Below are 26,816 nucleotides of genomic sequence, written 5' to 3'. Positions count from 1 at the left end.
TCCCTATTGCTCAAAGCATTTAGGACCTGTTCTTTCTTCAGAATAGGTAGACAGCTGTGATGTCTATCCTGCTTTTTAACAGGAGAAAAAGGTGACAGATAATCTGTTATTTCAGTGGGCTTGTGAATGTGTGTCCTGTCAAGGAAAAACTTGATTGTTTGGGGAGTAAATTTTTGAAAGATGTTTTTTTCCTAATCCTTCCTCTTAGTTGCAACAACTCTTACTAACCAGAGCACATGCTGTGTATTTGAAAAGTAAAAACTCATTGCTTGTATTCTATCACATAGGCTGTGACATAATACAAAGTTTTCTCTCTTTGCAGTTTAAAGGATTTGATCCCAACATACTGTGTGTGGCTACCTTGCTCTTTGAGGGTGATAGAGAGAAGGTTCTTCAGCATGAAAAGCAAGTCTATGATATTGCCACCAAGTTTGGGTATGCTTTTCAAAGAACTTCTTCATATGAAGATGGGAGTTAACTGTTCAAGAAAAAATAGCATTACCATATTTTTATAGTGATTACTGTATGGATACGTTCTCAATTTACTAGTTTGAAATGGCAATAATCAATTAGCTACTGAATGTTCCCTTTTGATAAATAGAGCTTGTGCTAACTCTTAATAGGTAACTTTACTGAAAAACTTCAGCTGTCTGTGTATTGCAGAAAAATAAGTACTTGACTAAATATAGAATTGATGTTATTAAAATGGAAACTAGCCCTTGTAATTGCTTATAGACATAGAAGCTGCTTGTTTTGCAATACTAGACCCTATGTTTTAACTACAGAACGGGAAGACAATCATAAGGGTAATATTAAATCTTTGCAGAATTAGTGTGAGCATATGAATATAAGAAGCTTGTTTAAAAGAGGAGCTTATGTTTAGTTAAAGGAATGCAGTGAATTTTTGTCCCACAGACTGTTTTCCATTCTTACAAAGGAACAGAAAACGTTCATTGGAGTGGCAGGCTGAGTAATATCAGGTAGTCTCTGTCCTTCTGCTTTGATTAACTGTGATTAAAAACTATCATTAGAAGTATGATTTGTTAAGAATGTACTTTCTTCTTAAAGTTATTGCTAGTATTAGTCTCACCTATTCAAAGATACGTAAGTATTGTTTTATCCATTTCAAGGCTATCCTTTCTGAAATTTGTTTTCATTGTGTTTTCATTCTACCACTTATAATAGCTTATAAAAGTGATATTTCTTGTGAGCAGCTTGCTAACATTCATTGATAAGAATAGGATTGCTCTTGATCTTAAAGAGTATTTTAGTTATTTTAATGGTGTATGCAAGAAAAGGCTTCAACTGTGAATCCTTTTGTATTTTGGTGTTTCAAGATGGTCTATTGATAAGGGGGGGGAAACTTGTCTGTTAGAAGATGGTGCTGTCTGTGCTGCTCAGTTAAGGCTATTAGTTAAGGGTTTAATAGTTTAACCTGGTCTAAAATGCTTTAATTCTATCCTTCTTCAGGATGTCTGATTTCCACCCCCTGCCCCCCGCTCAGATTTAGAGGAACTTCTAGGAAGACTGATTACAGATACATAGCACTTTCCTGTTCTCAGAAACCAATAGTTAAAACAGACTTTCGTAATGCTCCTTACTTGATTGGCAAGTGAAAGCAAGCCTGCCTTTTGCTTTAGTGTTGTGTCTGGTTTTTATCCATTCACATCACTTACGCTTTTGGGATCTTAAGTCAGGAGTCTTGCTCTCATGACCTGTGAGCATACAAGTGCACAAATCCAACACACTTAAAAATAGTTACATATATTCCTGTAAATGAACATCAAGGATATACTATGTCTAGTTCTGTTTCCCCTGCTCTTTTTTGATGTTTGAAGGCTGTTATTTTAAGATGACATCAAATGTTTTGTTATTATTCATCTTCAGATGATGGAATGAAAAGAGAAATGCAAAAAGTTAATGGTCTGGTCTGAAGTAATTTCTCATCTCTAGTTGAAGAAGAGACCCTACTATTTGCAACTCTTGTAACACAGCTTAGAGACAGCTAAACTTGCACCTATGTTTGATAATCAAAGTATTAATTTTCTAATTATTTTTAGAACCTGACTACTTTGCTGTAAAGTTAATTAAATTCTTGTTAATTGCAGTGGCTTGGCAGCAGGAGAAGATAATGGACAGAGAGGATATATGCTGACATTTGTCATCGCTTACATTCGGGTAGGTCATCTTTTGTCTGCCTGCTGAAACTTCTGTTAATAGAACAAAACCTAGAAAGGTCTTTTTGAAGATGCTTTCTCTGAAATCTAAATGCAGGTCGCCTTGGGTGATATCTCAAACTTCTCCCAGAGGTTGTATCTCTTCCATTTCTGATTAGTGTTTACTTATGGAACTTCATCTGCAAAACACCATAAAAACATTCATTTATGTGTTTGTTAAGAAAATAGTTTCTAATAAAGGGTAGAGAAAATTAGACTGAAGAATCCACTAGCAGTTGCTAAATAAACCAGATCAGACTTATAAATACAGGTTGAATGTAATTGGAGGCTGGGAGAGTACTTGAAATACTCATGCTCACCCGGCTCTTGTTCTTTGTTGGACATCTGCTTATGGCTGTGGTTCAAATCAGAATTCCAGGACAAATGGACCTTTAGTCTGAACTGCTGCAGCTGTTCTTATGAATCTTACTGTTTAAGAGGTTGTTTTTCAGAATAGTATGCATATCCTGAGTGCTAGATTTTATCTGGCTTTTATAATCAGGGGAGAATCACTCAATTTCCTTTTATTTCAGCAGGCTATATGTAAAATGGGCAAAATGTTTGTCTCTATTCTACTTCGGAATTACATTCCAAGTAAATATTTCTACTAGGTATTGTATTGGTTAGCACAGTGGAGCTCTTGGCTTGATGTTAGTGATACAAATATTTGATTAGTGTAGGCATGCTGACAGTCTGACAAGTTGTCTTGCTATAGCCATGACATGAAAGACAGATGACAAACATTTTGAAGAGCTACTCTATTTCCATAATTATAAACTAATGTCACTGGGATAGATGGGTGTTTTTGCTAAATAGACTTTCTGTTTTTCTTGTACAAACTAACTAAAGTTGCTCAACTGTTAGCTATGTAGCATACACTGAAATCCCAGATGTTGATGCTGAATGTTACTGATAATTTCCTTTCTCTATTTATTAGGACCTGGGCCTGGATTACTATGTAATAGGAGAATCATTTGAGACGTCTGTTCCTTGGGATAGGTAAACTGTGATTATTCTTTAGAATTGCTTAAAACTTGTACTTGATTTCATTGAAATTATTCCCAACTCATGTGTGCTCATGGGGAAACTTAATTTAATTTAGGCCTTATGTGTATTAGAGGCTCCCTGATGTGCCTCAAGTGTTGCACCTGTGTGTTTTTGCTAAAGCTGCTAGTAAATTACATACCAGGGTTTTGTAAATGTGATGTATGCAAGCATTCAGCAATATTTCTACTTGGGTTAGCTTACTGTAACAAATTCAGGACTTGAAATTGCCCAGTTTAGGAAGCTGGACAATGATGACAATAACTGTATTGTGTGATGAGCAGCTGTGTGTGGGATCAGCAGCGTATTTCAAACTGAAAAGTTTGTAATGAATATAAAAAAATTATTTTAATATGTTTAAGTTTTTTTTTTCTTTCCCCAGTGATGTAGGGAAACAAAAACTGAAAAGATAACTTATGCCCAAGATTAAGATCTTTTTCCTAGGCTTATTTTATCTGTTAACTATGGTTGAGAAACACTTGACCACAACAGAGTTTAATATATGAAATCACTTTGGATGCTTCTGTCCATTTGGTAAGCCAGAAACCTCTTAAGCATGTTCTAAGGTGATTTGAATCAAAGCTTTACAGCATTTAATGCAAACTGGAAGGTGTGCAAAGTGTGGTGACTTAAGCTGGCAAGCCTGTATCCTTGCTAATGAATTTAGTGGCAGTGGTAAGTTCCAGCCTCTGCTTTGAAAGTTGGCATAGTATCTTAAATGGGTGGCAGAAATTGGAGGGCAATTTTAAAGCAAAATTACCCTTTATTTTACTTTACCTTTATAGATTTTGAAGTATGCTAACTGCTTAGTCACCAATTTTTGACTCTCCCTCATTTCAGGAGAGAATGAATTTTTGTCTAAGAATTTAAGAAAATATTTAAAATTGTCCTCACCAAAGCAAATGCTTTCAAAACCTTTTTCTACTTTGACTCATAAGAACTATGTAATTTTCCATAAATCAATCAGTTACCTTGTTCCTGACAAGTTGCAGATAATTGAATAAAATATTTAGCTGTACTTGCTTATTCACTAAATGGATAAATTTCTCTTGTTTATTACTTCTGTCAATCTACGAAGTAGTTTTAAATCTGTGTAAAATGTCTTAATCTGAATTTTACAGTATAGCATTACAGACTTTTGTGGGAGAACATATAACTGAAGAAATGGTTATTTGAAAAACAGTGATTTCTTTCCATTGTTCTAGCACTTTGGATGCACCAGGGTCTGCCCTAGAAGAAAAAAAAAGCAAACCAAGTATGGCTTATGACAAAGTTTAATGGCTCATTGCCATATTAAACTGTAACATTTCAAGCTGGCAAGCTAGTGCACAGCTTGAGTATCTCCAGTTTTGGCCTTGCAACATGCCAAAGGTATGGTGTTAGTGGAGTATACAAGGCCTTAGAATTCTGAAGCTTTCTACTGTGAGCTGTATTTGTCAACTACTTTGCCAAAAAATTGAGGCTGTTTTGCTGAGAAAGCAAGTCAAAACATACAGAAGTAGGTGACCTCCATTTTCTGTTGAACACTTTTGACTCCCATTCCTTATGGAAAAGAGCTTTCATTATGTCCTCTGCTTCAGAGTAAACTTGCTATTCAGAAGTAGTACAGTAAAAGCAATACTATTGAAGTCTTGATGAGGACTAGTCTTAGAACAAAATCTAAGCTAGTTAAAACTGGTTCTAGAAGACAATCTTCTGTTCTTAAATTATACTTCTTTAAAAAGATTACCAAAGCTGAAATTGTGTTTTTTAGGAAGTTGTGTAAAATCATATACTAAGACTTTGTGTATTAACATGTTGTCTGTTACAGGGTTTTGGACCTTTGTAGGAATGTAAAGGAAAGGATAGTAAGAGAATGCAAAGAAAAGGGTGTTCAGTTTGCTCCTCTTTCCACCTGCAGGTAAGCCATGCAACAACCTAAATAATAATATTTCTTGAATCTTTGATTAGTAAGAGAACTAAGGAAGAGGTAATTAAACTTACTAGCTAGTAGGTAAAGTGCATCTGTTGATGATATTACAAACACTAGTAATCTTGGCCTTCCTCTTTAACCTGCAAGGGGATTATGTGTGAGAGTGGGTAATTGAGGGGATTAGTAGCACTTGATTAGTCTTGACATTTACTTTTGCTCATATGCATGAGAGTCAAGTGTAATGACTTGAGCTTCAATTCTCAAAATCATAGCATTGAGTAACTCATGAAGTAGGAGCAAGAAGGATACAAAACTGTTTAAAAAAAAAAAAGATGCTACCCTTTTAAATAAGTTAAGTAACCTTATAAATTGTGTAATGTCATATAGTGGCTGGCTTAATACCATAAAGCTTTGTTTGTAATGCAGTTCTCTTCAACAGGGTGACACAGACTTATGATGCAGGTGCATGTGTCTACTTCTACTTTGCCTTTAACTACAGAGGAATTAGTGATCCTATTCATGTCTATGAACAAATTGAGGTAATGTATGTAAGAGCAATAGTTAAGGGGGAGGGGGAGAAGCTGATGTCCCATAATATATGCTGAACCCATTGGCCAAGCTAAGTGAATTTTGCAGGGAAGATCTCAAAAGTCTGTTCGTAAAGCTTTGATTGTTAGCAGCTAGGGAAAGAGGTGTGTGCTAATAGTGCACCAAGTAGATTAAAGACTACCAGGTGACTATTTCAGACATCAGTAAATGAATACTTATGACTAAAGTATAGGAAAGCTTGAACTGGAGCTTTTTCTTGGTTGGCAGAAACTATCAACCATAAAACCCAAATCCATAGGAAACAAGACTTCCTTAGTTCCATTTTTTACAAAGCTACTTCTTTCACTTAATACTCAATTAGTCTTTAAAATACATGGTAAAACTAACAAGTTCATACTTTATTAATAGTGCTGCATAATGAATGTGAGGGTGTCTTTCATGCTATTTCAGAGAATTAACTGCTGCGATTATTTCTGTTTAGGCCTAGATAAGCACTGATCTAAGTCTGCTGTGTTAGACCAGTTGTAAGCTGCTTCAATGTTTACCAAAAAGCTCTGGAATAACTCTGCTTTAACACTTTGGCTGGTGAAACAATATACTTACCTAGTTAGGGGAAACCAAAATCTTTGTTACCTTAAAGATGTAATATTTAAGACATAGAAGGACTATGGCCAAACTACTTTTCATTCTACCTTTTGATTCATATGCTCAAACTTCAGCACTAGAAAATTGCTAATAGGACTGTGGAGAGATTGTCTATATTTGTAACTAGGGTATCATTCTTCTCATGCTTATTCTTTAGAAATTTCTCTTGAACTTGTCAAGTGGATGCAAAGTTTTACCTACAAGTTCTGAGGCTTCTGGGCTGTTGAATCTAGGGCATTGGAGAATGCAATACTTGAGTGCTTATTTAATGAGACTTTATTAATACTTAAATATTACCATTTATTGGAATTAGTTAGTAGTGTGATCACCTGGATGCATGTCTTCTGTTGTAGGTGACTAACATTAACCTAACAAACTGAGTTTGCCAACCAAGTATATGCACTCTGTGGTAGACTGAAAAAATACCTAACTGCATAGGTCTGGTTATATACATTATTCCTAAAAAAGTACACTTGTCTGAAAAGACATTTAGTGCTTGTGCTTAGGAAAGCTTTCTTTGTTATGCCTTCTAAGCTGTCTGACTATTTGAAATCAGAGCTGGATGAGAAAGAAGATTCTAGAGCTTGAAAGTGTTCATATATTTCTTAACATAAAAATCTAAACTTTGTTTTCTGCCACAAACTTCACCTGTGAAAGGGTTGTCAGTTTTGAAGTACCTCACTTCCCTGACCAGAATCTTGGAGATCTGGGTCTAAACTCTGGTCTGAATAAGGATCTTGAATTGCTCTGGGGAGCCTGTTTTCAAACTTCTTTATTGCAATTTCCTTTTCAGTAGGCACTTAACCATCTTCCAGATGAGCATCCCAGCCACTAGACTACTTTAGTTTCAGCAAGGGTAAAGTGATCCAGAATATTCCATTCTGGAATAATAGATTTGTTGTAGCAGATGCCATTTGAAATGTCTTGGCTTTAATAATGTTTGTTTGGAAAATCCCCACTTATATTTATCTGTAGACTTGAACTAAAATGTTTACCTGTATTGTGAACCATAATTACTTCTGAAACTTTGTACACCTGTGTAAATGAGTATGATAGCAAAACATTTCACTAAAACCAAAAATCTTGTGTATTTGCTGTTGAGTAAATACCTTATCTTTCCAATTTAGAGGGCTGCTAGAGAAGAAATACTTGCCAATGGAGGAAGTCTGTCACATCACCATGGAGGTAATGTTCTCAGTCTAATATTAATCTCTTTGATACTGCTAAATATTCATGAGTACATAAAATAGTTTGTAATAGAACTTTGAAAAATATTTCACAGGCATTAACTGAAATTGCTGGGAGGAGGATCTCCTGGCATTCTTTCTAAAAACTTCTCACCCCTTTGCTAGACTTTCAGGGGAAGTGTCCCTAGACCTGGTTTGCTTGATGTCAAGTCATACAATGTGGTGTAATTGAGCACCAGCTTCAAATCTTTGATAGGAAGTTTACAGGCTGTCTGAGAACCTGAAGATGTATGTAGTTGATCAGTTTGTCTTAAGCAACTTCTACTGAACCTTGTGCAGAGGTATATTCAGTTACAGAGACCTCAAATGGGAGTTTAACAGTTTTAAGACAGTTTAGTGTCCCTTGTGGCTAAGTGAATGCTGTTAGCACTAATTCCAGAGCACTTAGTGAAGGTATCTGCGTAAGAGCTAGTGACTTTAGGCTGGGCTGTGTTGCAGTCTACCATTTGTTGCATAATTGATGTTATGTAAGTATTGATATTACAGGCTTGATGTCTGCCAACTTCTGATCATTCAGTTTCCTCTCTTGGAGTTTGGGAATTACTTATCCTGAGTTACTAGCTTCTTTGCAAGTTTTGTGCTTTAATATTAAGAACCAATGTCATGTATAAGTGATAGTTCATATACCTGATGCTTTACATATGCTTTTACCACATATTCAGATAGCCTAACTTGATTGCATGTCTCCTATATAATGTTGTAAACTCAGATGTCAGGAAGACTTGTTGTGAAGTCAGTTTGATTTGTGCAGCTAGGTTCTTGAAACTGGTTAACTTAATGTGTTTCTTCTCTGTACTCTTCTGGGGCATTGTCCGGCCACAAAAATAAGAGCAAAGAGGAAGTCTAATGGTTTAAAACTAGATAAAAAATTTTGTAGTTCTAAAAGCTCTGTGTGGGAAAAATGGCAGGGCAGGACCTGTGCTTTAAAACATGTTGGTGACTTCCTGGACTTGAAACTTTTAGCTAAGGCTATTTTCAGGCATCTAGCTTTGTGATGGAAACTAAAATGGACTCTGCTTTAGCAATATCAGGATATTGAAAGATGTGTAGGTGATGATAACATGAGTGAAAACAGTTCTAGTATTTTTTGTTTAATATGCTCGTATTGTCCTCTGATTAAATCTTTAATATAGTAGTATAGTGGACCAGTCAATTCTTGCACATGGGATGTGGAATTACCCCCTTGATGTACTATTGTGCTCTCCCCTGCTGTGACAGCTGTATTTTACTGTGACTAGCATTTCATCCATTAACTTGCATGCAGCTGGGGCTTGTCACATGTTTGGATGATTTGCCCTCACCATATGAAACCTTGCTTACAGCATATGTTGAACAAGAAAAGAAAAATTATGTAGTATTTTCAATCCCTTGCGCACTTGAACTTTCTGACTCCACAGATATGGAAAACTTGTTTTCTGTTAGACTTCTTATGTTCCTGTTGTATGCATGATTGCCTCTTGTACTGATAAATATTTTCTGCTTTGAGTGTTTTTGTCTGACAGTTCATTGTGTATGATATTCAAGATTCATTTTTTCCAGTGCTTATTAGATGTGCTGTTGAGAATTAGCCTAATAGTATCAGTTTTATTTACTGACCTTCAGGCCTTGTCACTCTTAGTATTGCTAAGACTGGTCTATCGTGTGGGGTAGAAGAAAATACTTGTGCAATTTCTTTTAGTATTTGTCTTGTAATTGTGATTAATAACAGTTGTTTTCACTATCTGGAAACAGACAGGCTGGTTTGTCTGCCTACAATCACACTTTGATAAATGGAGCTATTTTAACTCTGGTTTTGTGTATCAAAGAAAACAGATGTAGTCTGGGACTTGAGGCTATAGGAAATACAAAGCCTGCTTAAGTCAATCTTCATACACTCCTTGAGTGAAGGAGTGGTCATATATGATACTTTGAGATGTGGAAAGCTCTAAATTACTCTATATCTGGGGAAGTATTAACTGCAGGTAGACATATAGCTACAACCTACAGTGAGACCTGAAATCATGACACTTTTTATGAAGAGTAACTTCAGAAAGACATCAGTTTGGAATCTATTTTAATCTCAATATCTCTTCTCTCCTCCCCTCTCTTCAGGCTAATGAAAAATATTGTAACTTTTAGGCAGACTCAAAGGTAGCAATACTGTGAGAAGATCTCCCCCGGTGACTTTTGAGACTTAAAACTTGTAAGAAGCATAACTTTTAATTTGTTAATGGATTACATAAAAGATTACACCTTGCAATATGTAAGAACAACATTCCAAGAAAGAAATTGCAGAAGTGTATCAATACCAGCCTTGTACAGCAAGCATCTCATGGACACAAGAAGCTGTAGCAAAGGCAGACATAAACATCTGTGTAATTAATTTATCCTTTCAATGTAACAGTTACTTGTATTTTTGGGTAGAATATCTGGATTTTTTTGTTTTTATAAATCTGGATATCATTTCTATGATACTGCAACTTAAATGACTTTGTCCTTTTAATCAAATTCTCTTCTTCTTGAAGTCTTTCTCACTCTTGACTTTCAAATATTTAAATCTAATTGGTAAGTGTCAGGAACAATTTTCCTACTTTAATGTTAGTATTTAACACTTGATAATGTTTCTGGATTATGTGAATCTTCTTCTGAATCTACATTTAGGAAAAATCTGAGGCATATGTGTTGCTATAAAAATACACCTAAAATATATAGCTGATCAGATAGGCATTTCTTAATCAAGGGGAATTCAGCCATTCTCCAGTGCATCAGAAATTGATCCTTATAGAGGAGTTTATAAAATTTTTTTTAATGATCCTGGCAGTCTTGTCTAAATGTGATAGGTCTGTTTCTCACTAAATTTGTTGCGAACAAACTGCTGAAAAGCTGCTTAGTGGTTTTAAAGTAGTTTTTAATGTGTGACTTTGAAGTGGTTTCTTATGCCTTCTTTGTCCTTTTTAACTAATGCTATGACATAATCTGTGACTTAGTAAAAGTTTTTGAAAGGTATTCAGGAATTGGATGTCCTAGTTGTAGGAAATGAAGACAAGGAATGCTATGTGAGATTTTACAGTCTTGATTATAGTTTTCACCTTGCCTTGACTATGTCCTACACTTAGAAAGGGATAGTGCCCATCTTTGAACCCAGCTTTGATCCTTCAGCTTTTCAGGCCACTGAGTATCTTTAGATTTGAGTCATGGAAGTAAGGGTTGCTAGAGCCACAGTTAGCTTCTAGACACTTAGCATTTAAAAAGCAGCATTAGCAATGACAATTTTTTGTAGATACAAGTTTAAGTTTAGATAAATATTCTTCTAATCATTTAGGGCAAGCCCTAAAACCATCTGTATGATATCACACCTTGCATTCTTGAATTCCTGTTTCATAAAATACATGCTTTTTTGTATACATAAAATAACATGTGCTGAGGAAGTATCAGTAGGTATGACTGCTGTATAAATACAATTATAACCCCTTGGGGTAAGCATCAGAAGGGAGCTGGCTGGATTTGGGCCTGATCCCTTCCGTATTAGCAAGCTAAGCACCCATGTAAAACTAAGGAACAGTGTAAAAATTAATAATAGATTGTCTCCCTTGCAGGGAATGTTCTAACTAAAACTGGTTACTTAAGGAAACAATTATCAGTTTGTGGGTTTGAGGAAAATATCCCCATTTAGCCACTCTAACATAGTAGAACTAATTTTCTTCTACTTCTTAGATTGACTAGAAGAAAGGTTAACCAGGTAGCCCAGGCTCCACAGGTTTAGATATAGTATCAATTCCCTGGCAGTTTATGCAGGAAAACTAAAAAAGGAAGAAAAACCCCAACCCTAAAAAAAAAAAAAAAAAAAAAACCCAAAAAACCCCAAAACCAACCCCCCACCCCCCAAACAAAACAAAAAAAACCCCAACAAACCCCCCAACCCCCCATACCTTATTTGCATTCAGTTGCATGTTTGACACTGCAATTCATTGCAGTTCTTCGGCATCACTAAGAGGCTGTGGCTTAAGCTATACACTGCAGTAATTAACCCATACAACTACAAAATCGGGAATTATAAAATTCCCTTGTGGGGGGAGTTGAACACATTCTTTTCTCCTATACACAGGAAAACTATCTTACCTGTAAGTTAAGCACTGGAGGCTGATCATACTTTTATCTTAAAACTAGAGGTTGTTCTGCTGATTAGAATGGGTTTAAACTGTGACATTTGTCAGACACAGAGTAACCTTATGTGAAATAATATATTAATGTAGTTGTATTTTCCTCTTTGGTCTGTTGAAAGTCTTAATAGAATAGTCATTTTCAGTGCCTTTTCCACCAAATAAATGAAAAGGACTTTCTGATTCATTAACACAGAACTTGAAAGCACTTATGTTGTTTAGATATCAAGTGAAAACGTGCAAGATGTTATGGTATTGGTAAGTGTTAATTATGTAGTAGATTTCAGGTACACTGGTCCAATATATTTCAGCCTTACCATGGTATTAGATTAATACATTGACCTTTCTCAGTATTGCAGAGTTCTCTCTCGAAGAGTAATAACCTGTTAAGCAATTTCTAAGAGCAGAGAGATGCTTTCTATAGAGACAACCAGCTTCAGGAAGAGCATGCAACAGCTGAAGAGCCCCATCCTTCTTATGACCTGTTACTACTGCTCCTTTTGCAAAGCTGCTGTTCTGTATTAACTACCTCTTGAAGTTGAAAGAGCTGGAGCAGAGGAAGTCTAGAGCCATATGCAGTGCCACTAGAGCCTGTTTCCACTGGGACCACACACTGCTATAAATCTGTTCTGCATGGGTGTAGAGTTATTACTGGGATCCATCAGCTACATTAACTTTCCTTATAAGACTGTTCATGTGTGCCCAAGTACTTCATATTCCAAAAGTGAGAAAACCAATTGCTGCCTGCTGTTTGGTAGCTCCATCCTTAGCAGCCAGATTTTCTGCAGCCATCCAGATGCATTTTCAAAGATGGGCAAGTGTAGGCTTTATGAGCCAGGAGAACTGTACTCCCATTTTATCATCTTTGTGGCCAGCAGCTATGTGCTGTCCATTTAATGCACTTCGCTTTGAAAAAACATACACATGGGAAACTGTTGTCACTTGTGCCAGAGAATGTAATGTCAGTGCATGTTTGCTTGGTTGTTTTTTTTCAAAGGGTGGGTTCTACAGGAGCAGCATAGAGTATGGTTGCACTTCACCAAAGTATATTTTATTTCCTAATAGATTAAAAGGGCACTGGAAGCATGAACAACTTTTCTAATGAAACCAGCTAAGGGCTGGACCAGCATGCATCAGAACTGGGAAAAAGTTACTTATCCAGCTCACGTGGTTTTTTGGTTTTTTTCATACATGGACTATAATGATGATAAAACTTGAAAATACTGAAAAAAAAAATTGGTGTTGGACTGTCTTTGAGAGTTGCTACTGAACAAGCTTTTTGGCTTTCTGGTCTGAAGTAATTTGTGTGAAGTAGACTCTTTGCCATGCTAGAGTGTTTGTACTCCATGTAATAGGCTGGACTTCAGATTGAAGACTTTTGGTTTCCTAGCAGTGAATGTTTTAAGGCATTAGAGTGCTCAGCACACCTCAGGAACAGGGCACTTGCCACCTGTAAAACTTGAAAACTAATTTTGTCACACTTCATCTTGGATAATCAAGATGCAAGATTAAGTTATCTTCAGAGGAAAAGACGTAAGAAGGAAGGGCTGCATTTGTTTCCAGTTGGGGCAACAGTGATTGTGTGTGTAATGGTGTGTATAGGTGAGTTGACAAGAAGTGACTTGTTAAGCTACTACAAACTGATTTTACAACATTATGCTGATTTGAGAACCTTATCAATAATGTAGCATATAGAATCAGGTGAATTTGATCTTATTTTTTGATTGAGAAAAGTATACTGGGCTGAGAGCCTGTAAGTGGTTGATGCTTGGATAAAATCTGGTTCTGTGCACTCTCATGTCAGTTCTAGATATATGGCATCATCTAGGCCTAAAACTAAAAGGTCTGCTTTGTCTAAGCTAGAAACGGAAAGGCGGTTTTCTCTAGTCTGTGGTAAGATCAGGCTTAACTGAGACCTCTTATTGTTGGGGAAGTTAAGGCTTCCTTGAGCCCAAAGCTGTTCTTTGGCTAGGCTTAGAGTGAAGTTAAGCAAGTTTGCCACTTGGAATTATTTTTACGTTCATGGTGACATCTTTTAGTATTATGTCATTTTCTTCCTCCTTTTCCCTTCTCATCCTTGAAGCTGATTGGATTGTCCTATGGAGGAGGAACAGAATACTCACAGGGCAGCACTAACCTGAAGTGAAACAAACATAAACATTGCTTTTTCTAAGTGGTGCTCATCTGCACAGAGCCTTTTCTTCACTTGGTCTATTTTCCATTTAATCAGATGGACCAGCTTAGAATTCTAAGAGAGATTGCTTCAATGCTTTTTCACTCTAATATGAAAATTTGAGTAGCTGAAAAATCCATGTATGTCTTATTGACATGAACAGTAGGAGCAGGGGCTCAACCTACTGTTATCAAGGGGTTAAAATCTTTTCATTGGACATGTTTGTGAAGGACTACTGGTAACTGTAGTACAGCTTTTTTTCTTTCCAGTTCACTAATCAAATGTATGTTAGATTTATTATTGCAAAAGTATAAACCATAGAAAATTTGACAAGATAGATGTGTAAATTATCACTTTGACAGAACTAATGATGCACTCCAAGCACCTTCTGTTTTCCAGCACTTGGTGAGCGACTTCATTAAATATGCAACGACTGTTTGGTGCTGCTCAGACAGTAGTTCAGTTCCTTGTGGAATTGGATTATTACTGGAGGTGTAAAAGAGGCAGGCATGCTAGCTGTTGGGCATCCTGCTGTGATTCTAATGTGCTCCATCTTGTTGGAGCAGTTGTTTGCAGTCTTTTCAGGACAATTACATCCATAACCACAGGACACATTCACTGAAACTATATTACAGATAACAGTTGAGAATGGTAATGACTGTTCTTCAGCTGCTTGTGTAAGAGCCAGTGTGAGTGACTTGAGGTGATGGTCAAGCCACATCCATGATTCTTTTTTTGCAGCAGTAGTATTAAATTTTCCCCAGGTAAAATTCAACTTACATCAACTTGCTCAGTCAAATTGTAGTGATGGTATATTTACAGATGGGGATTTTTTTTCTTGAGCTGGGCTGCAAAATATAACCACAGTTCCTACCACATGACATTCTTTTGTCCTTCAGTTATGATCTTTGGTCTTGACATACATGCTGCTAATAGTTGTTTTCTAGCAAACTGCGAATTTCATTCTTTCTCACATTATTTGCTTTTTCAGTTGGCATTGTGACTAGCTTTATATTCCTTAAGGTATAAACAAATATACTCTGTTCTCCAGAGGTGTCCCTGTAATTTATTATTCTGGTGACAGTTTGATGGTTACCCTGAGAACAGGGCACAAAAGATGGCTTAAATTTAGTTTCAGATACTCTTAAAGCATCTGTCTCTCAAACCTTTACTATATTGCATCATACTGACAAATGGATTGTGTTTCTGGCTGACAAGTTAAATGCTGTAGTGTGTTTAATGAAAAAATGTCCTTTATTTTGAATGATTTGTTAAATCAGAGTTGATGACTTAGTTAATTAGTATGTGAACACTTGGCCATTTAACAGGACTATTGTGAGACTTTAGTGAAGTGAGTTCTTAAATGGCTGGTGTTTTAGCTTTGCTTTGTATTTGGTGTATGTTGTGAATATCCATTTTTACACGGGGAAACTAAGTTCTTGTGTAATCGTATGAGTAATTACCAGCCTGTGTAAAAGTTTTTGAATGAAATAAGATATCTTGTTGATTTAAAACTAGGCTTTAAGCCTTTTCCTTAGAAAACAATTTTTTGCTATTTAAACCAATACTGTTTTAAGTTTGTTTGATTATTGAGTTATGTCTTCACTTTAAAGCAGTCAAGAGGTGTGGGGTTCTGCTTTTTAGTAATGTCCTCTACAATTTCCTACTTAAAATTAGTTTGGTGGCTTTTAAAAACTTATTACTGATTCACTATTTTAATAGAACATGTGATTTTGGCCTAGGCTTCATCTAAATTTCATAGTTTCTAAAGAAAGTAGACAGTGTGGAACACAGTCTTCCTCTGGGAGTATGCTGAGCTTAATGAGCTTGATAGTCTGGTGGGCTCAATAAATCAAATAAAGCAAAACATTTCTCATTTTTGAATAAAAGCATTTATCACACAGTGTTTATTCATTCATGGTCACAAGATTGATTGGCTCCTAGAATCCTGCCATATATTGAAACAGTTTGTTTTTGTTTTTCCAGTAGGCAAATTGCGGAAGCGCTGGATGAAGGAGAGCATCTCTGATGTTGGCCTGGGAATGCTGAGATCTGTTAAAGAATATGTGGACCCCAATAACATCTTTGGAAACAAAAATCTTTTATAAAGCCCTGCACAACATGATGTACTAAAACTTCTTCAAAATTACTGTTGAAACTCCTCCACTTTCATTGTATTGATATCCCAGTAATCAAATATAACATAGACTAAACTTTAAAAACTAGTAACTTACATTGGTTTTTGCCATCCCCTTCCCTGTCCCCCAAATAAAGTGTAAACATCACTGTTAGTGTTTATGGATTCTTACTTACAATTCTCTTAAACTCTTAAACAACCCACTGGGCACAAAGTGTATTACCAACTGGGAAATGCAAATTTGGGTTTCCAGGTTCGGTTAGGCAACACAGCTGACAGTATTTTCAATGCTGGATACTGCCAGATGTTTTTTACTAAAGCATTCCCTGCAAGGAGAACAAAGACTGACAACAATGTTTTCTACAGAAGCAGCTGCTCAACCCAGCCTCTTGCTAAAGGAAAGCTGCGAAGAGGCAGATGAGAACACCGAGGAGTACTTCACTGTACTGAAGGATTAAGTATGTAACAGACTCGTAACCAGTAAATACTTAAAGTACAAATGTAGGCTTTGGTCAGGAGACAATGGCAGTCAAACTACTTCTGATAACTCAGTAGTCTCCCACTGTAGTACTATTGGAAAATCTTACATGATTGAGCTGTTCTGAGTTGTATTTGCATTGCTGGGATAATCTTAAATTAATTGTAGGTCAGTCACTATAAGTTTTGTACAATGGACATTTCTCACTGTATGTTGAAAACAAGTTTGTAACAAAACTTTGTGTTCATCTGTACTTCAGTCCCAGTGTGTATGGGTTTTGCTCCTGTTTTGCAGAGATGCAAAGTATCTTTTTCAGTAAAAAAAAAAAGTTTTGGCTATTCAAATGAAACTGCCCAGCACTGTCTTTTGAAACAGTCTCAACAGTTTAATAAAACACTTAAGTGGACAACATACTGTGTCATCCTGAAAGTGAGATTTCCCATTTTAGTTTTGTACAGTTTCCTATGGCCTTTATGAATCATTTACTTCACTAGCAGCCACAATTTTAATTGTCCATTGAACTTTAAGGAAATGAAATATTTTCTTGATCAGTATCAGAGTAAGCATTTTTACATTGAAACTTGAATTGTAGTCAGTAAAACAAACTAGAAGTATTTGTCAATACTCATGATCCATTTTTAAGGTGGGTTCTTTTCTTAAAGCAAATTATCCAACTTTTTGATAATTAATGTATATGATTGCATAGGATAGAAAAAATACAGACTATCCTTTGAGGACGCTCTCTAGCCAACTGCTTCACAGCTCTGTAGTGTCAGTTTGGACACCTTTTGTATTGGTAGTCCCCTTAATGAGGAGAAAAAGATAAAATTACTTTGTTATTAAACTATTTTAGAATACTAATTAGCTCTCAGTTTTGGTAATATACCAAAAAGAGTATAAAATGCTTGAAAAATACTGCATATCAGGCAACTTTGAACTTGTTTAAAGATTAATTTCAATTCAATAATTGATCAAAAAACATGAACACTCAAAACATCACTTTAAAATGCATGCTGTCAAGGTACTTAAGGAAAACTTTTTATGATCTGCAGGTCATAAAACAGAATGTTAATGTGATACTTGCAATGCAGCTAAATTTATTTTGAATGGTCTTTGTTTCACAAAATTTCAACATAAAAATCTACTCTCTTGTGTTTTTGTTTTTGGCCCCCAGAGTTCATATTTCAGCAGCAACCAAAACAATAGGTGTAGTCTGTTTTAGGAAACTTGAGTCTTCACACTGTGGTTAAGTGTTCCTTAAGTACACAATGGTGTCTCAGTAAAGTGAATCTGTACATGTTTATACAGGGGACTTTCTCATCTCACATGCTGCGTGATGGTGACTACATGGCCACAGCTGGCATCTTGCTGATGATTTGTATCACTCTGAAATAGGGACCTTTCTAGGAGTTGGTAAATATGAAGGGTGTTCATGTGCCTCAGTGAAAGTATGTCTAACTGTGAAGAATCAATTTTGAAGGAAGGTATGTGCAGCCTTTTTGTAGAATGACAGCAGGAACAGAACTAAAACAAGTAGTCATTACAGCTCAGTAATACCTGAGGTGGTGACTTAAAGTACAACACAGCTCTACAACATCCTTCCCAGTTCTTAGTTTTCTGACTATGGTTTCCTCATCCCTTTTTTTGTATTGAAATTACACAGGCAAGAATTCCTTATACTCTCTATTTCTAGCCTTTAAATAGCCACTGGCTTCTGAAGTGATTTGAAATGCAGTAAAGATTTTTACTGCATGTCAGTTGTCCTATGGGAAGGTGAAATAACAGGCTATAAGGGTCCCAAAGCAATGTCACTGGATAGCTCTGAGGAAAAGATTAACTACAACTGTAATGGATATTTTTTCCTAATGGCCACCCTGTTGCTGTCTTCCTAAATATTTTTCTATCTTACGGACTGGTCAGAGCTTGGTGAAACTGCCATTGAAACACATGTATTACTGACTGTCTTTAATTTCACATTTAATTTCCTAATGAAAATAGAGAAGAGTGTAATGCAAGTTCAGGAGACCTAGATACATGCAGGTCATTACCCATTTAAAGGAAATCTTCCCTTCTCTGATACTGAAGTCTTCTACCGCTCTTCCTTCTGTATTCTCTACTTTCTTTCGAGAGACTTACCATAGCTGCAGCCTGTTCAGAGATGGAGTTTGATCCATGCAGATCAGAAGTGTATCTTGGCATAACACATTATTCTTTCATTTGATTGACTGTTTTGGCCGTATGTAAGTTACAAGCAGTTTTAATTAAGCTTGTCGTGACTTCCAGTTACACAGCTTCTGCTCTCTTTGAAGGAGGAAAGGTGCAGAGTGAGTATGGCTTGACTGTGAAATGTATTTACACTAAAGAGCCTTCTATAAAAGTTTTGAGGGGAAAGAAGAAAATATGTTAGAAATTGATCCAGGGTCTAAATCTTACAGTCGAAGAAAAACATGTCTCTTCTTGACTTACAGTATATGGGTTGAGTTAGAGATGTCATCTTTGCCTTACAGCTGTGAACAAAGGCCAGGCCAAATAGTTCTTCCGTAGCAGTGTTAATTAACTGAAACCAATTTCAAAGGCAGGGATACAATAGCACTGAATTCCAGAAAACACAAATTGCTTCTCAGTCTTGGAAATGTGTGTTTATCAAGGTTGTAATTTAACTTCCTGCAAATAAAGCCAAACGGTGTTTGTCATTTTAGTGTGAGATTAACTGTAAAACTTCAGTTGTAATGTTAAGAGATTATAGAACCTTATATTATTAATAAAAAGAAAATGGGCCTAAACCATTATGCGTTTTTGTGCTGAAACTAAACAAATATATTCTACTAACTTGTCATCTTTGGTTCATTTTAATTTGATGGTGAATTCTTACCTAAGGAAAACCATTAGGAAGGTGTTGGCACTTGCAGAGAGAAATGAGATTGAATTTGTAAATGTATGCTAATAGAAGCTCAGCTTTTGTGTTCCATGTAAAGCAAAATAGGAAAATGAGAGAATTTCAGGGAAGGAATGACAAAACAACACCTGAACACCAGTCTACTTGGTTCAGAAATTTCACCACCTCACTATTCCCTGTTTGGGCAGCAAGGGGACCATGTTCAACTGCTCGTGGAAAGTTCTCTCAGTATAATACAGGAGCATACCTTGTCTTACTTAGCTTCCCCATGCTTCAAAGGCCTGTTGTATTAAGCTATTGCAACAGGTATATAGTTTCCTGCTGCTGTGTGCATGTCTCACTTAAAACCTCCTTGTTACAGGTCCTGAAATCTGTTTGAAAGTTCTACGTGCACGAATGTACTGCGTGTGAGCAGAAGAGGTATTTCCCAGTTATCTGCATCGTTGCTATAAAGCTTTTATGCCCTTTAAGATAAAATGGCTGCCATCACATCTTGCTTGAAAGAGCTGTTGAATTGTCTTATGTTAACACAGTTTCTTCAATGCGTATTATTCACAAACTGCAAAAGTCATAGCATGCAGGGGACAGAAGAACTAATGACATGGTTCAATCTGTAGAACTATAACAATTTCTCAGTAGGATCCAAATTTTTTTGTGTGCTTGTTCACAGGAAGGAGAAAACTACCTGACAGTCAAGCATTTTATTTGTTTCCCTTCTATTAACAGCATAAAAATGGAGTATTTTTATTTAGATCCAGATAGTCTCAATTTGAAGGAGATCTTAGATGATGATATACTTGTCTCAGGATGACAGCCAGATCCCATCAGGGTTCTCTTTGTTTAAATAAGTAAGTTTTATAAAAAGTTGGACTTGAACTCGCAGCTGTGTAAATACTATAGGCTCACTGTTTATGGTTTTGTAGTCCCAACACTGACTCTGAATTCCACATTACCTTTAACATGAATTGATGTCTTTCCCTGGGCTCTTTATGGAGACCAGAATTGGTAGGTAGTTGCTTTGTTCATGTTCAGCTTTAGGGTCTGCTGTGGTGCTCAAAAGCAGAGGTGGTCAAAGATATTTTTAAAAAATGTTTGCCATACCATATTTGAAAAATACTAGTGCTGTCAGTTTGAAATTAAAAATTCGGTTTCAAACATATGTGGATTATAATATTTTAAATTGTGTTGTTACTTGCAATATTTACCAATATAAGTTGCAATAATATGTACCTCTACTGAAATGCTGTGAAATGTTTCATTTATGAATTTGTTTTTGCATTTCAGAAAAACAAAGCATTGAACTTTTTATGGGAAACTTTATGAATGTTTCATTTCAATTCAGAATAAAGCTAAATTTGTTTCAATTGACTGTTCAGGAATTCCAGTATAACATTCCTGTTTGAGGAGCATTCAGCCTGTTTCGGTCTTTATGGTAGTATGTAGTAGTCCATCCCCCACGAATGGGGGACATAACAGCTTTTAAATTAATGTATTTATTGTAGTACTATAAAGTATCGTAGCAGCCTTCTAAAGGATAAAATGGAAGTGTTGATCATAGCAATGAAGTTGTGTGTATGCAAAAAGATGATGGATAAAACCCGATGATGTGACTGTTATCATGTAAAGTTTAAGCTAATGCTTCTAGAACTTCAGATCAAATTAGGAAATAAGTGAAAAATGTTTTTGTTTAAAAACCACATTTTAAAATTAAACTATATTTTCAAATGTTGAAGAAAGTCAAATGATTGTCACAACTTTGCAGTTCACTATCACGTGGCTTGTCCTAGTGCGGCTGACCTCCCAAGATGCTTCTACAAAGCAAACCATAAAGTGGATGGTGTCAAGACAGGGCCATGATAAAGCTACTCCCGTCTCAGGCTGCTGGAGGGGCTTGGCTCTGTTCCCACGAGTGACACGGACACGCTGAGCATGCGGATATCTGGCGTTGCTGTTGCATCAGACAGTGCAGCTCAGCAACATAATACTCAAAGCGGTTTGAAGACAATGAATGGCATTGATGTTACATACTCAAATGAAGTTCGGCAAATACTGAAAAGATAAAAGGGCAATTTGATGAGTTCAGTTACTCATAAATTGGTTATCGATAGTGGCATTGATAAATGCAGTCTTGACTAGACACAAGCCTGAGGATGTGGGAGTAATGAGAAGGTACAAACACAGCCCTTGACCTTTCTCCCTCCCAGCCCGTGGCAGCAGCCGGCAGTGTTTCCTGTCTCGCTCTGTTCCTGCTGCTGCAGAGCAGGAAATCCTGGCTGCCCAGAGGCGAGAGTTAAAAGCCCTTCTGAAACATGAAGTGACACACATGCTCACCTAGCAAATACATAGCAGCTGGGTAAATACATGTAGAGATGAGGCCATAAAAGCTGGTCATTAAGGAAAGTAAATCTGGCTAATGTTAGAAAGCAAATGTAAGGAAGATGTGGGTGAGCTGAATGCTGCATGAAAATCTCAGGTTTAGAATGACACTTGTTGACAAGACTTAGGTATGATACTGACCACACTATGGGCTTAGAGCATGGTCCCAGGCATAACTGAAGTTTGTTCCTTGACTTGCTTAGGACAGAATTCTGGGTTTACCCTAATTTGCTAGGAAAACAAAGCAAATGCAATCTCTCTGCTGCTTAGTTTGCTCCTCGTTCTCCTTTTGTCCCCACCAAAGCTGCTGAGCTTTGTGGACAGCTTCAGCCAAACTTGAATAAGATAGAGGTCTCAATGTATTAAATTCTTGCAGGTTTTTGTGGAAAATACCAATCCTAATTTGGGCTGGCAAGAAAGATAAAAGCTGAAATGTCAACTCAACCCTTGTTAATACTAGAGAATCCATGCGGTAAAAACCAAAATGTTAGTTGGTGTACATCCACTTCAGATGGTCAGTGTGCTCTGCCTTGCGGTTCCTCTTGGACCCTTAAAATACTTCAAGTGGGTCAGCCACAAGGCAAACCGGCCTTTTTAGTACTGCTGCTTTCAGAAACACAGGGCAACAGTGTTGTTCCAGTCAGTTGTTTGGTTGTTTTTTTTTTTTAATTAAGATTTTCTTAATAAATGAAGATTTTTGTCTTTGTTCATGCTTGTAACTATGTTATGCCCAAGTTCTCAGCTGTGCTCATCTTTACAGGTTAGCATATTCTAGCACTGGAACATGAAGAACAGAAGCTGCTGGCTTCCTTGAGTTGGTATTGGAGCTCAGTTTATATGTGCAGAAGTGTTTCAAATGGATTGTAGTTGGTAGACTTCTTAAGAGGTGAGATCCCTTTGAAGTGTAGCATTAAAAACAGTCTTCAGGGTACAAGAACAAGTTGTGAAAAGGGGTTGGGGAAAGAGAAAAGATGTTGGAAGAAGACAGCAATAACCTGGGTCTGTATGTGTGTTAACAAAGTCCTGGCCATTCTCCTGCTGAAGAGTTGCTCTAGCTTTACAAGCGTGGACTCCTTCCACGTTGTTGCCCAGTGTGTGGTTGAGGAAGCGGGGTTTACTGTTTTAGATGGAGGAGATGAGTGACTGCTGCCCAAGGAGAAAGGCTTTCAAGAGGGTTTTTACTCCTGTGCAGCGCGAAGGTTAGCATCGCAACATGGAACGCAGAGGCTGTCCATCTGCAAAGCGTCAGCAGGCAGCACAGCCCATCAGCGCACTTAATAAAAACTTCTTTGTACAACTTCACCTGTCTGTTACATGACTTATTGCTAGTGAAATAGTGACCAGGAAGCAAAGTGAATTGCTAACGGGGAAAACAGAGCAAGGGCAGTGCAAGCCCGTGTCTTGCGTGTATGGCTAAATTACACTGAAATGAACATCTGGCAGCAACAGCCAGGCAGAAGGGACCTGGTTGCTACAGAGAAATGATAAATTTAGGATGGTAACAAATCTGCTGCCTTGGTCACAATTTAGTTCTTTTTTAAGGCTGATGAGAGGAAATCACTATCTCTTCATTTGTAGAGCTGTGTGCCGCTCTGTGGACATGAATAAAACATAACATTATTTCCTGTTCTTTTCAGTAGCTCCTGTAAGACTCCCCTATGTATCTGGGCTTGAGTAGTCAGCATTCAGGTGTTTACAGCTGAGCATTTGTGGGCTGGCCTGCTCAGCCATGCTACAGTGCTTTGGGTCCTTCCACCCGACCTCTATCACAGTGTGATTTACATTACTAAAACCAAAATTATCCTCGTTGCTGTTGCAGAAAGGATAGGCTAATTATTATCTGCGCCTTCAAAAAAAATGGTAGAAGAGCAAAAGCATTGCTTTAGTTTTCTTTTCTTTTGTTTGTTTTAAAACCTCATGCTGATACGCTGCAGCTGCAGACTAGTCAGCACACAACAAAGTTAAAACAGCTGTGAGTGGTAGGGTAGGGAACCTTGTGATGAATGATGCATTTGTAATGAGTTACACAATTGCAGAGACACTATAGCAATCAGCAAGACCTTCAGCAGCCAGAGCACAAATACTTACCACTGAAGTTAAATACAAATTCCCTGAACAGCGAGCTGAGCAGGTTGTATAAACACAGGGACTAGTGTCTAGGAGTAATTGTGCTTGCATCCATTAGCCCCTGCGTGCAGAGCCGCGTGTTTGGTGCTGATGCTTAACATCTTGAATTGTAACTGTGACGTTACGCTTCTACTGTGAGTCTGAACGATGGGATTCACTCACTGCTTGCAAATAAGCTCTTCAGAAACAAAATGGTTGTGTGCGCTGACTTCCCGGGAAGCTGGCTGAGGAGTCACACGGCAAGACAGCAGAGGTTTGCTGATCTCCCGCCAGGCGGGACCACGTGGGTGTTTAACACACGGAGAGCTTAGCCGCCTCACAAGGGCTGTTTTCGTTCTCTGCGTTTGCAAACGCCTGCCATTTTATTCCAGACAGACTTTTCTTGTTCTGGCTGTGTATATTCTGGTCCTGAGAGAGGCAGCCTTGTCCTTCACGCAGTTTCCAGCCCTGCCCGAACAAATCTCACCTGCCTTCGTCACGTCACACGTGGGCACACACCCCCCACCCGTCCTAGCAGCCACCGAGGAAAAACTCTGGCTTCTGGGGAGGGAATATTTAAGCGAAGGAGAAAGAAGTCAGAAGGCTGAGGGCTGCCCATTTGAAAGACGATTGTTGGCCCTTTCCCCGCTGCAGATGACTCAACCGATTTCTCCCCCCTCCCCAATGATGATAATAGGTCTCAGCTGTGTTTTTATGGCAGATGAGGAGGAGATTGGTGCACCTGCTGGGAGGCTGGGGTCAGCCCTCACCCAGCCCCTTTCTCCCCCAGCCACGGCAGGTCTGCTTGGGGGCGTCGCTGCCCCTACCCCTGCCCCAGGTGCGTGGCGTGGCGTGGCGTGGCGTGGCGTGGCGTGGCGTGGCGTGGCGTGGCGTGGCGTGGCGTGGCCACAGCCCCCAGAGCGGGTGCTCTCCACAGAGCAGCATGGCTGACCAGAGCGGGCAGAGGCTGGTAGGACGCTCCCTGTTGAGGTAAGAGGATGTGCTTGTGAAGACACTGGTGACTTTATTGCCTCCCTGGCTGCTTGCTGATAGTAATGTGAGGGCTTAGAGCAGATAGCCAGTACGGGTCACGGAGGGAGAAATCGGCAGGGGGGCTGCCCTTGGCTGGACAGGGTGCCCTGAAGAGGCCCTGGGGTCAAAAGGGCTTGGAGGTGACAGCAGAGCAGCAAAAGCTCCGCTCCCTGGGCCAAAATGAAGCTGCGTGCAGTGCCCCCGTGGAGACAGGCCCTTGGAGAGGGGCTGCGGGGAGCCCTTGCCCTGAGGCTGGGAGAGCCAGCTGCTCCCCGGGAAAATGGGGAGCTCGGGAGAAAACCTGAGCATAGCTACGCGGAGTCTGGCTTCCCATCTGTGCATCCATGAGTACATCTTGGCTTTTGCTTATGTTTCAGATGTGTTGAGGCAGGGTTTGGGCGTGAGACCTGTGAGTCCCAAATGACTTAAAGAGGCTATTTAATTTCTGTGCAGTTATGAGTTGCTTATGATAACCATTCTGCAGATCATGTTCTGCCCTTGTTTATAAGCAGCCGACACGCATGTATCCAACCTGACTTTGCTAATGGATCCATTTTTTGTATGTTGAATGAGCTTGAGGTTAGCAACTGCTTAAGCTGCGGGGCAAGGACAGTAATTGTTATTTGCCTTTGTGCTCTGAAATCACTTGGTGATTCTTAGAAGAAAGAAGGAAAAAGAAGTATAATCCAAACTTGCTCGGTATGCTGAGGCTTATGAAAGCAGGAGGTTTCTGTGGTGCCGCTGTGGGTCACTTGTGTATTACATAGTCTGGGGCTGGCCTTTAAAACACCCCTCTTTTGTATGCCATTTGCATTGACTTTGAAACACGTGACTGTGAAATGTCGACACACGTGCTTACGATTCTGGATGTTAAGAATGGCTCCATTTCAATCTTTGCTGCTTTTTCAAAACAATACATATGAAAAAAATATAAAAATAAAACATTCCTATACAGTGGAAGCTACAATTGAATTTGCTCTTAACCAGTGTACTACAGTAACTTGGGTATAACCTGCCTGTAAAACTCCCCAGCTGCTCTAGCTCTTTTCCTGTCGGAAGGCTGGCCATAGAATAAATTAAGAGTACAGAACTGAAACCAAGATGTGAAATTAAACTTTTATTAAAGTAAATCAGGTCCTGGATTTATTTTAAAGAGTGAGGCAATAAAAGTGAACATATAAAAAATTGCAATTTAAAATAATGTACATTCTTTTTATGTCATTTCTCTGTTTTCAATTTTATTGGTACAACTGAGTTATATTTACTTAAGTTGCATACCTGTGTTTTTTCCAATTGCGACGGTGGCTTGCGTGTTTGATGTCCTTTGCTTTCAGGATGCCATGGAGAAAGAAGGGGGAATATAGTGGAAAAAGGAAACCGCGGAGAGCTCGTTACAGCTCCCCAGTTCGCCGCCATCTGGCACCAGAGCAACATAGGGTTGTGCAGAGGTCTCCTTGTTTCACCACGGGGGAGGAAGCCTCGAGCCTCTGCCCCACCACGGGTTGTTCCGCAGCTCCCAGGGCTCCCCAGCCCTCATGAGGAGGCAGCTGCCTGCGCTGCAGAGCCCCCACTGCTGTCCTGCAGATTGGTGGAGACCCGGCCCCCTCCAGGTGCTCTGCACCTGGCGCAGGGGCAAGAGGGAGAAGGGATGGCTGTGAGGGCAAGGATGCTGTCTGCAGGCATTGGGGCTGTTTAACTATTAATTAGTTATTATTATTATTTAACTAGTGAGGCTCAGTGTCCAGAGCATCATTTCTCCGTACTTCAACAGCAATTGTAGCAGGAGTGAGACGTTTGGATTATATTGAATTGCATTACCTGTTGATATCATCGATGTGTATTGCTTGACTTTGCTGAAGGCAATAT

At 38.3% G+C, this 26,816-nt stretch overlaps 1 protein-coding gene across 14 annotated transcripts in view; it reads left to right on the top strand.

Annotated features, from left to right (window-relative positions):
* The window catches only part of AGPS (alkylglycerone phosphate synthase), a 90,476-nt gene extending 71,153 nt beyond the window's left edge, over positions 1-19,323 (top strand). For all 14 annotated transcript variants that reach the window (XM_041124048.1, XM_041124045.1, XM_041124047.1 and 11 more), the window contains 7 exons: positions 323-435; positions 2,109-2,178; positions 3,154-3,215; positions 5,071-5,160; positions 5,612-5,711; positions 7,494-7,551; positions 15,912-19,323. In XM_041124048.1, coding sequence (XP_040979982.1) covers positions 323-435; positions 2,109-2,178; positions 3,154-3,215; positions 5,071-5,160; positions 5,612-5,711; positions 7,494-7,551; positions 15,912-16,033 — 615 coding nt within the window. In that variant the 3' untranslated portion in view covers positions 16,034-19,323. The remainder of the gene's footprint in view (positions 1-322; positions 436-2,108; positions 2,179-3,153; positions 3,216-5,070; positions 5,161-5,611; positions 5,712-7,493; positions 7,552-15,911) is intronic.
* Positions 19,324-26,816: the final 7,493 nt, after the last annotated feature.

This window comes from Aquila chrysaetos, chromosome 6, assembly GCF_900496995.4.
Source record: "Aquila chrysaetos chrysaetos chromosome 6, bAquChr1.4, whole genome shotgun sequence".
NCBI classification, from domain to species: domain Eukaryota; kingdom Metazoa; phylum Chordata; class Aves; order Accipitriformes; family Accipitridae; genus Aquila; species Aquila chrysaetos.
The sequence above is the reverse complement of the archived record's forward strand: the minus strand, read 5'-3'. Positions and strand labels throughout refer to the sequence as shown.